The sequence below is a fragment of the Nansenia antarctica genome (genome assembly GCF_963989245.1).
Source record: "Nansenia antarctica genome assembly, chromosome: 7".
In the NCBI taxonomy this organism is placed as follows: Eukaryota; Metazoa; Chordata; class Actinopteri; order Argentiniformes; family Microstomatidae; genus Nansenia; species Nansenia antarctica.
This window is the reverse complement of record NC_137677.1, coordinates 51,152,619-51,163,645: the sequence shown is the minus strand read 5'-3', so window position 1 is coordinate 51,163,645 and position 11,027 is coordinate 51,152,619. Positions and strand designations below refer to the sequence as shown.

Sequence of the window (11,027 nt, the reverse complement as noted above, 5' to 3'; positions counted from 1 at the left end):
AACTGAGTGTGTAGAATCCCACAGGCCAAACAGCAGCTCTTTGTTCCGAAAACCACACCACTAACTCCTATATGTGAACTTATAAGACCATCACGTTTTTTTTATAACATCCATATAATATGATGAAAATAATATACTATACCATCACTGGACTTCACCAACTACCCCAGACCTTTGACCCCCGTAAAATAATATTCTATACTGTTCTAATCTCTTTATAGAAGACACTGTAACGGTCAGTCAAACTGGGCCATAGGGTGGTCGCTCCACGCAGACAGCTTAGAGAGCTTCTCCTCTACGGCAGGCTCAATAGGCCATCCCCAGGCTTTAAAGAAGGGAGCCAGGTTCCTTTCGACAGCCCAGGAGAAGGTCTCAGCGTACAGGTTCATCTTGCCCTTGTTGTCTCCGGGCACGTTCTGCTTGGTGTGGTAGGCAGCAAACACCTTTTTGAAGGCATCCCATCCAAACTGGTCCTGGAGCTGGAAGGGGTGAATATGGGCACCTATTAGACTAAAATCACCTTAGTAATAGGCAAAATTCAACTATAGTTCTTGATCATACTTCTTATTATCAGTGGGCTTGTTTCAACAAACAACTAAATAACAAGCTACCACAACGAGACTCTCTCACTTTCTTAGCTGACACTTTTATCTAAAGCGACTTGCGTTGCAGTGAGTGCATACATACCCAACGGGAATCGAACCCACAACCTAAGTGTTGTTAGCACCAAGCTCTACCAACTGAGCCACAGAGGCATCTGTCTGTCTGTCTGTCTGTCTGTCTGTCTGTCTGTCTGTCTGTCTGTCTGTCTGTCTGCATGTAGGTCCCATGACTGATCTAGACCCTCACCTGCATGTAGTCTCATCATGACTGATCTAGACCCTCACCTGCATGTAGGTCTCCAGTGCTGTCCACACGTTCCACTTTCCCAGATCCCTGCCCCCCTTGGCGTACCCCTTGGCACGGCATTGTCGGTTGGCGACGGTCATGTTGGGGTGTGCCTGTGCCCGCCCCAGGCCGAGCACCTCCTCGTGCACGTAGACAGACCAGAGGTTACACGTGCACTCTGTGGTGTGCGAGGGGAACTCCCAGGCTCCTCTCTGCTGGTTGTGGCCCAGTTCGTGTATAGCGCCCCACAGGCCGGAGCGGCGGGCCGCCTCGGGGTCGACCAGCCCAGGGGCTGAACAGGACTGCATCATGATGGGGTAGCCTGCGTGCATGAAGCCTAGGTGGGAGGGGGGGGGGGGAAGTAAAGTGAGTAAGAGCAGAATAAGGAGGAAACAGAGAAATGAGAGGAGGGGGTAGAAAGGCTCAGAAGAATGGTTGGTTATCTCTCTGGAGCCACTGTGTTTCTTTTACAACCACCACATTTTCTACAGGGGGCAGCTGTGGCGCAGGAGGTAGAGGCTGTGGTGTAGGGGGTAGAGGCTGGGGGAGGTAGAGGCTGGAGGAGGTAGAGGCTGGGGGAGGTAGAGGCTGTGGCACAGGAGGTAGAGGCTGGGGGAGGTAGAGGCTGTGGTGTAGGGGGTAGAGGCTGGGGGAGGTAGAGGCTGTGGCACAGGAGGTAGAGGCTGGGGGAGGTAGAGGCTGTGGCGCAGGAGGTAGAGGCTGGGGGAGGTAGAGGCTGTGGCGCAGGGGGTAGAGGCTGGGGGAGGTAGAGGCTGTGGTGTAGGGGGTAGAGGCTGGGGGAGGTAGAGGCTGTGGTGTAGGGGGTAGAGGCTGGGGGAGGTAGAGGCTGTGGTGTAGGGGGTAGAGGCTGGAGGAGGTAGAGGCTGTGGTGTAGGGGGTAGAGGCTGGGGGAGGTAGAGGCTGTGGCGCAGAAGGTAGAGGCTGGGGGAGGTAGAGGCTGTGGCGCAGGAGGTAGAGGCTAGGGGAGGTAGAGGCTGTGGTGTAGGGGGTAGAGGCTGGGGGAGGTAGAGGCTGTGGCGCAGGAGGTAAAGGCTGGGGGAGGTAGAGGCTGTGGCGCAGGAGGTAGAGGCTGGGTTAGGTAGAGGCTGTGGCGCAGGAGGTAGAGGCTAGGGGAGGTAGAGGCTGTGGCACAGGAGGTAGAGGCTGGAGGAGGTAGAGGCTGTGGTGTAGGGGGTAGAGGCTGGGGGAGGTAGAGGCTGTGGCGCAGGAGGTAGAGGCTGGGGGAGGTAGAGGCTGTGGCGCAGGAGGTAGAGGCTGGAGGAGGTAGAGGCTGTGGTGTAGGGGGTAGAGGCTGGGGGAGGTAGAGGCTGTGGTGTAGGGGGTAGAGGCTGGGGGAGGTAGAGGCTGTGGTGCAGGAGGTAGAGGCTGGGGGAGGTAGAGGCTGGAGGAGGTAGAGGCTGTGGTGTAGGGGGTAGAGGCTGGAGGAGGTAGAGGCTGTGGTGTAGGGGGTAGAGGCTGGGGGAGGTAGAGGCTGTGGCGCAGGAGGTAGAGGCTGGGGGAGGTAGAGGCTGTGGCGCAGGAGGTAGAGGCTGGAGGAGGTAGAGGCTGTGGCGCAGGAGGTAGAGGCTGGAGGAGGTAGAGGCTGTGGTGTAGGGGGTAAAGGCTGGGGGAGGTAGAGGCTGTGGCGCAGGAGGTAGAGGCTGGGTTAGGTAGAGGCTGTGGCGCAGGAGGTAGAGGCTGTGGCACAGGAGGTAGAGGCTGGGGGAGGTAGAGGCTGTGACGCAGGAGGTAGAGGCTGGGGGAGGTAGAGGCTGTGGCACAGGAGGTAGAGGCTGGGGGAGGTAGAGGCTATGGCACAGGAGGTAGAGGCTGGGGGAGGTAGAGGCTGTGGCGCAGGAGGTAGAGCCGGCGTCTAATGATCGCAAGCTTGGCTGGAATAGGCTAGGTGCACGATCTCCACTACTTCCTGAAAGGCACCTTGCATGAACATATCCTGTCTCACTCTATTGGTTTAATTGATTAATCAGCTGTGCACTGTGTGTTCCAACAGTTTACCGCACAGCTGATTAATCAATTAAACCAATAGAGTGAGACAGGATATGTTCATGCAAGGTGCCTTCCAGGAAGTAGTAGAGATCGTGCACCTAGCCTATTATCTAATTGTTATAAATTCTAATCTGATTGGGCTAATAAATAAATACATTCATAAATAATACATTAATGAATACTAAATATAATAATAATAATAATAATAATAATAATAATAATAATACAAAATAAATATAATAAATAAATAAGTACATATAATAAATGTAATAAACATCAATCTAATTGGGCATTAGAGACAAACCGTGGGAAATTTGAACATCTGCCACGAAGCGTTCCTTGCGGGGGAGCCTGGCGGGGATGGCGGCCAGGTCAGCGATGCCTCTCATGATGGCGTCCCAGAGAGCAGCCACCTCGTCAGGCCGGTCCAGCCCCCGGACCACTTCGGACTCCACTGTCAGGATGATGTTCTCAAACTCCAGCTCCGCCCAGGGGGCCGGCGCCTGACGTAGAAGCGCCCAGGCGGCAGGCGTGGTCTCACCTGGGGGGTCAGGGGGGAGCAGGGAAAAGCCACCTTCATTTCAACAGAACATTCCAGATCATTCAACTGTACTGATTTGTTTGTACTGTTTTTATTTCTCCATGCAGTCGATGCTTTTGAAATCCATTTCTTATTTCCAAATCAACCCCTAGTCCCTACTCCCTAGGCACTCCTGTAGATCTGAGAGGATAGAGTGGGGGACAGTATTCTATAGTATTCTGCTATTCCATTGCAGCTATTCACATACAATTTAGACCAGACATTGGTATTGACTCAATAAAACTACACAGCTAAAGAAATTGTAATATTCCAATCCATAAAAAAAGCTATAGGGCAATAAAGTGGAACGACACAGGAAAAAAGTATTGAACACAGTAAGAAAAAAGCACTAAACCAGCATATGCCACTAAAGAGTCACATTAGAATTCGTCACGGATAAACACAATCCAATCAACCGACTTATTGTAATTGCGGGTCCTCAGGAGTAGGGCTAGGGGCCTGATTCCCTCTCTACCACACACTTACCAGACTTGTAGTAGGGGGCCTGGACTGCCGTCTGCACTATGACCTCTACCCCCTCCACCTGGGTTTTGGGTGGAGCCACCAAGTACAGGAGACCGCCCCACAGGTTCCACACCTGCACCATCTCTGAGTCGACTGGGAACCGCTCATGGACCACAGGTGCTCGCTTTAACTCTGAAGCGTTGCCAATGTTGTCAGTCTGACAGCCAATCTGTACCTGAGGGACAGAATATGAACACATATAGTTAACATATAACTAACATATAACATAGAACATATATAGTAAACATATAACTAACATATAACATAGAACATGTATAGTTCTAGTTAACTAGGTAGTAGTGGGGATTACTCATTGCGTTGTTGCAGTATTTTGGCTTGACTAGCGAGTTTGTGTTGTGATTCTCAACAACGTTGAAACGTAGTCCCGTGTTTCAAAAGGAAAGTCATTCACAAACATTTTGATTGGTTGCCCATATGAGGACCAAAAGACTAGAACGTGTCACATGTACAGTATTTGATGCACCTCTGACATCAGCACATGAATGGTTTGATCCCAAAATATTATGTTTGAATTATAAGACAAAATAAAAAGCAGTAATGGTTATGGTTGGTGATTACCTTCCAGCCCTTGTTAAGGAGCTCTGGAGGTATCTTCATGTATGTCTTCATTCCAGGGCAGAGGTACAGACCGGTGCTGACCCACTCCTCCCCTCCTGACACACACAGTACCATAGTTAGTTAACAGTGTAAGACTTTACATTCAGGTCACATTTGTAAAATGTTTATAATGGTTTAGCCTATAATTAGTTAGTAAATCACTTAACCAGTTTACTGTTGAAATATAAACCATTTGTAAACAGTTATATCAGTCAATATTTACTTATGCTCCAGATAGGGAGCTTGCATGCAGGAGCCAGTTATGAATGCTTATTATATAGCCTAGCACTTGCTTCAAAAACGAACCCTGTTGTGAAATAATGCAAGATTATTTGCAAATGTTGCATATTGATTGCAAAGGTTGCACAGAAATTGTATTTGATAGTTTTTATGGTGGGTTTGTGTAATCTTGGGTGTAATTACTCTTAATTAATGTAATCTATCTATGCAAGGCAAGGCCAAAAGTGTATTTGCATAGCACATTTCCTACAACAGGGGCAATTCAAAGTGCTTTACATACATAATTTAAAAAAATAAGGAAGTAAATAGATAAAACATTTAATAAGATAATAGATCATGGATAGAAAGACGTAGATAGACGTGTTCGTGTTCAATCATAACCGTTGCTACTGAAAAGATGTGTTGAATTGGTTTGGTGCCAGCCAAAGATGTGTTGAATTGGTTTGGTGCCAGCCAGAGATGAATCATCCGAATCATCCCCATAATAAAGGAAATAACTTAACCAACTGTGCAACCACTGTGAAACCAATAACTGAGTTATAACTGGTTTATCATTGAATAATAAACTGGTTATTTCTTCACTAATTATAAACCATTTATAAACTTTCTTTACAAATGTGACCTTAATGTAAAGTGTTACCAAAACACTCCCACACAAACAAATAAACAAACTTGCAAATTATCTGAATTGCTTTCCCAAAGATGTTCTTGGTCCATAGCAAGCCTTTGTGATAGAGCCCAATACTTAGTTCTCAAGTACTCACATGTTAGACGTTATATGATCTTTGGTAACAGAAACCCACTGCAGTTGTGTATAATTGTAACGTTGAATGAGTGCTAACCTGCCGTCTTGGTACTGATCCTGATGCTGGCATTAGAAACAGTGGGCAGCACCGGTTGGTCTTTGATAAGGTAAGGCAGAAGGGTGTCTGGGTCAGGGCACACCTTGTATACCTCTGACCCCACACTGAGCAACAGGTGGTCCTTAGCACTCTTCACGGTGCAATGATGGCCCATCTGGGGGATGCCCGTCTTTTTTACCATGTCAGTGAGCATGTCCACCACTGCGGTGTAGGAGGCACTGTCGTACGCCTGCATGTGCAGATATTCGGCACAGTCACCCCCAAACTTCCTCAAACACGCCTCCTCGTGCTTTGGCAGCTCCTCCCCCAGGGTCACGTGAGCGGCAAAGTCCTTCAGCAGCTGGCGAAAGTGATACCCCTCGGTGGAGAAGGTCTGATCTGGAGCAGGGGCCTTGTAGCAACCCGCCGCCAGCGTCTTCCCCAAAACACTCACGCCCATCTTATTGAGGATATGGTTGCCAGGATACTCAGTCAGGGGGTTCTTCCCTGGGTGGGTCTGGGCCCAGTACCAGGCGTGGCCCCCGATGAGCAGACCCCCACCTTCAGCCACAAAATCCTGGATCTCCTCTTTGCGCTCGTCGCTGTAGGAAGTGCAGACATAGACGCTCATTTCCTTCCGGAAGCCCGTTTTCTCGCACGACAGACCAGACTGGCTGAGCAGGGTGTACGCATTACCGAGCTGGGGGAGGACCCCCACCAGGCCGTTACGGCCTTCGTCCAACCAGCGCACTGCGTTGAGCCAGAAGGGGGCGAGCTCCTTTCGACCCAGGTAACCCTCGTGTGTAGTCACGATGACGCGGCCCTGCCCGTAATACCCCCCAGCCAAGAATGCCCTGCCATCCTGGGTGGTGCCGATGGGGAACGCCAACGGGCCGTGCACCAGCACCTCTGAGGGCACAGCCCCACCCTGGATGTCAAACTCAGACACGCCCTTAAGCAGGAATGCCAGGTCATCCTTGAAGTCCTTACCTATCCTATAAGAGAGAGAGGAGATCAAGACATAACCTTCTCCCTAACAGTGACAAATTACACCACACCACACCGACGCCTTTGTGTGGCAAATAAAGACATTTAAGCTGTTAACTCTAGAACAGCCGTGGGTGGGGTTATTAGTCACCTGTGAGTAAATAATTTTTTTATATCTTTGATATCAAATTTCAGGACCCTCCTTTCATGACTTTTCCTAGATATGTGCGTTCTACCACCCAGTATCCTTACATTTTCAAAATCACATCAGGATAAGCTAATATAAAGCTATTTTGCCGTTTTTCTGTGTAGGAAGCAGGCCAATTTACAAGCGGCCAACTAGTGGTCGTTGTGTGTAAATAGCAGCTTGAGAATTGTAAAGAGGCGGCTCTTTTAGTAGGTAAAAAAGGCACCGCTGTTCTAGTGTTAATAACTTTCCCACGACTACCCAGAATCCACCTCTGTACTTACGCCACTGCCAGCCAGCTGGAGGGGATCTGGGGGGGCACGGGGAGAATACCCGGCTCACCACAATGCTCTGAGAAATAGATCCCTGCCACGCTAGAGACCTTGTTTCCAGGGAAACCCAGGAGGGTGTTCTCTTTGGGGTGAGCCTCAGCCCAGCTCCACGCCTGGCCCGCCACGAGCAGCCCTCCCCCTGCCTTGAGGAACCCCACCAGCTGCTTCACATCCGGCCCTACACAGCAGTAGGCGTCGGTGACATACACCCCCAGGCCATCATCACATTCACAGATGCCCCCCACCTTGGCTTGGATGCTGGTGTAGCTCAGGTTATCGACTATACAACTACAACTCTGGTGGACGCCCACTGTGGCGGTGGTGCTCTCAGAGGTGGAGCCCATCAGCCAGGTCAGGGCATTCTGCACCAGAGCGGGGAAGGCAGCGAGGTAGCCCTCATGGCCCAGGACTACCACCCGCCCCTGGCCATAGAACGAGGCCGCCATCAGGACCTGGCCTCGGGTGTTCATGGCCAGGGGGAAGGCGTGGTCGCCGATCAGCACCAAGTTGCTGGGGACGTGTGGCCCGTGTAGGTCCAACACCTCGACGCCTCGCATAATGGCAGCATATGCCTCCTTCTGTGACATAATGCTGTCTCAGTCACTGTATAAACAGTTGATGCTACTACGTGGTTTGGGGCGTCTCCTTATTCTGTGGAAAGGGGAAAAAACTATGTAAAACACTTGGAATGGATCAGAATTAAGTGAAAATGCTATACAGTACAGTACATGTTACAGTGGTTGCAATTCTTTCTTAAAAGAGACAGAAATATGTAAGCATTAGAAACATGAGAATCAGACTCCATCAATAAAGTATAAGTAATGATATGCTGCTAAAGAAGAACATTGAATATAATCTTTTTTCATCTACAAGCATAATCCTACCTTTTTCAACTAATGCAAAATCATTATTAGAATGAAAACAAAATACAGCTTGAGTACAAACACATATATCTGAGAACCTACCTAGATTCAATGTAAAACCACCAGCCTCTAGTCTAATATAATAAGAGGATATGCTGACAATTGAGTAAGAAAAGCTCTGAGGGGAGAGTATCGAGAAAGAAAATGAATCAGGAAGCACATTACCGAGTCAAAGGGGAGGGGTTTGTGTGAGGATCCAATGACTGTCCAAGGTTTTTATGTGGAAAAAGAGAGGGGGTGGAGCTACAGTTTCATCAATGGGATATAGAGGGATGTGAATCCAGTATGGGAACACCTTGCAGTTATGTAAGAAAAACCTGTTTGACAAAGGCAACATCTGACCAGCCCATCCCCCAGTAAATAAATATTGAACATAATAAATACAATTCTTGAAGAATATAATTTATAAATGCCTCATAAGCTTAAAATATAAACCATTTGTAAACAGTTATATCAGTCAATATTTACTTGGTGCTTGCTAGATAGGGAGCTTGCAAGCAGGAGCCAGTTATGAATGCTTATTAAAGCCTAGCACTTGCTTCAAAAACTAACCCTGTTGTGAAATAATTCAAGATTATTTGCAAATGTTGCATATTGATTGCAGAAATTGTATTTGATCGTTTTTATAGTGGGTTTGTGTAATCTTGGGTGTAATTACTCTTAATTAATGTAATCTATCTATGCAAGGCAAGGCCAAAAGTGTATTTGCATAGCACATTTCCTACAACAGGGGCCATTCAAAGTGCTTTACATACATAATAAAAAGTACAGATACAGATACAGATATAGGAAGTAAATAGATAAAACATTTAATAAGATAATAGATCATGGATAGAAAGACGTAGATAGACGTGTTAGTGTTCAATCATAACCGTTGCTACTGAAAATATGTGTTGAATTGGTTTGGTGCCAGCCAAAGATGTGTTGAATTGGTTTGGTGCCAGCCAAAGATTAATCATCCGAATCATCCCCATAATGAAGGAAATAACAACTGTGCAACCACTGTGAAACCAATAACTGAGTTATAACTGGTTTATAATTTAATAATATACTTGTTATTTCTTCACTAATTATAAACCATTTATAAACTTTCTTTACAAATGTGACCTTAATGTAAAGTGTTACCAAAACACTCCCACACAAACAAATAAACAAACTTGCAAATTATCTGAATTGCTTTCCCAAAGATGTTCTTGGTCCATAGCAAGCCTTTGTGATAGTACTCACATGTTAGACATTATATGATCTTTGGTAACAGAAACCCACTGCAGTGGGTTTATAAATGCCTCATAAGCTTAGGTAAACTGTCTTAGACACTGCATGGCTTCAAAACATGGCTAACCATCATTTATAAAGATGTTTTTGGTTCTTCCATAGCTCTGTCTATGAATTTGAGAATGGTTACATCCATCCAGCCCCACCCATCAGCTGTTTACCAAAAGAATGTGGAATGGGGACATTTTTAAAATATCTTCAACAATCAACAATTACACATTCTTACAACGAAAAGGGCAAACTGTACAGACTTTACAGTTGTTATAGTCTCTTCCAGCTACTCACCCACCATGGCAAAAACTAATGTCGGAATACAATGCAAATTAGCACTGTGATGTCGATGCAAATTAGCACTGTGATGTCGATGCAAATTAGCACCGTGGCCAAACTCGAATGCAATGCACTCATGTCGAAATGTAATACACACATCTCCAAATACAATGCACACATCTCGAAATGTAATGTACTGTTGGGAATTTGTATTAAAATCACTAGAAGTGATAAATCATGTACTATGTGCTCATTTAAATAATATGTGAATGCGGTCAGTTGAGAACAATAGGAAGGTCACGCAAAGCCAAAAGAGAGGTTCTGTTTTTGAGCGACAAGAAGAAGACAAGCTCCTGACTAAAAGAACGTTTTATGATTCAAACTGCCTATAAATTACTTATTTTTACCTATGTGCTAACAACCATTGTATACCTGCTGTTATGATATTCTATTTTTCTGTACTGATTTTATACTTTCATAACTAATGATTAATGATAAGTCTATTCTTCTATACTATACTTTAACTTGTAAATCGAATCCTAACTCATATTACTGTGCAACTTCAAATGTTTTCACAAGCTACTGATAAGAACTCAACTCACTGCTCTGCTCACAAAAGTATGATATCACCATGGGAACGAGACGCTAGCAGGACACTCAAGCTGATAACATACAGTACACCACACACACACAGAGAGGAGTGAAGGCCACATACCTAATTAAAACACAACGCTCGCAGCTGCAACGGATTTTGTACGGACAAGTGGAAAACTACTAGATAGGGGGGGGGGGGAGACACCACCCAGCCCCAAATGTTAATGTATAAAGACTATGTACCAGGGCTAAACGGGAGTCTGGTCTGGTGGAGCTCTTGCAGTTAACTTGTTGACGGCTAGCTGAGACGGGCCTGCAGAGGTGAAACTAGATGAGACCACTTTTCCATGGAAATGAACTAATTATTGCTTGCTGATGTGCTTGAATAAATATTATCTTAATGAACAGTTCAGTAGTGGTGCCTAATATTTGATTGGATCATATCATCTTAAGAAGTGATATCAAGGACGTCTCGTTGAGATTAAACGAACTCGCTTGTAAAGTGACGACTCAATTAAATCGATACTGGAGAAGTTGATCGCCTTACAAAATTGGTGACCCCGACGTGATCTTCAACGGGATGCAAGGAGGAGTGGGCGAGGCTGGATTCGGACTGAGCACTTCCACGGTACCAAGACAAAAGAGGTGAGCAGAGCCATTTAATGAAATCTGCTTAGGTAGACAATAGTATTCTAGGTGGAAGTGCTGGGTCCTGGAATCGTCAAACCCATTCTGATCTGTGTTTTTGAAGATCCGTCA

The 11,027-nt window shown here is 46.4% G+C and overlaps 1 protein-coding gene across 1 annotated transcript; it reads right to left on the bottom strand.

Annotated features, from left to right (window-relative positions):
• Positions 1-236: 236 nt before the first annotated feature.
• LOC308161776 (TRPM8 channel-associated factor homolog) lies at positions 237-7,763 on the bottom strand (the record flags this gene model as incomplete). Its single annotated transcript, XM_080535847.1, has 7 exons — positions 237-479; positions 888-1,225; positions 3,200-3,436; positions 3,962-4,175; positions 4,580-4,674; positions 5,701-6,695; positions 7,159-7,763. 7 exons carry the CDS (start codon positions 7,761-7,763, stop codon positions 237-239), a joined length of 2,727 nt encoding a protein of 908 aa, XP_080391973.1.
• Between the last annotated feature and the right edge of the window lie 3,264 nt (positions 7,764-11,027).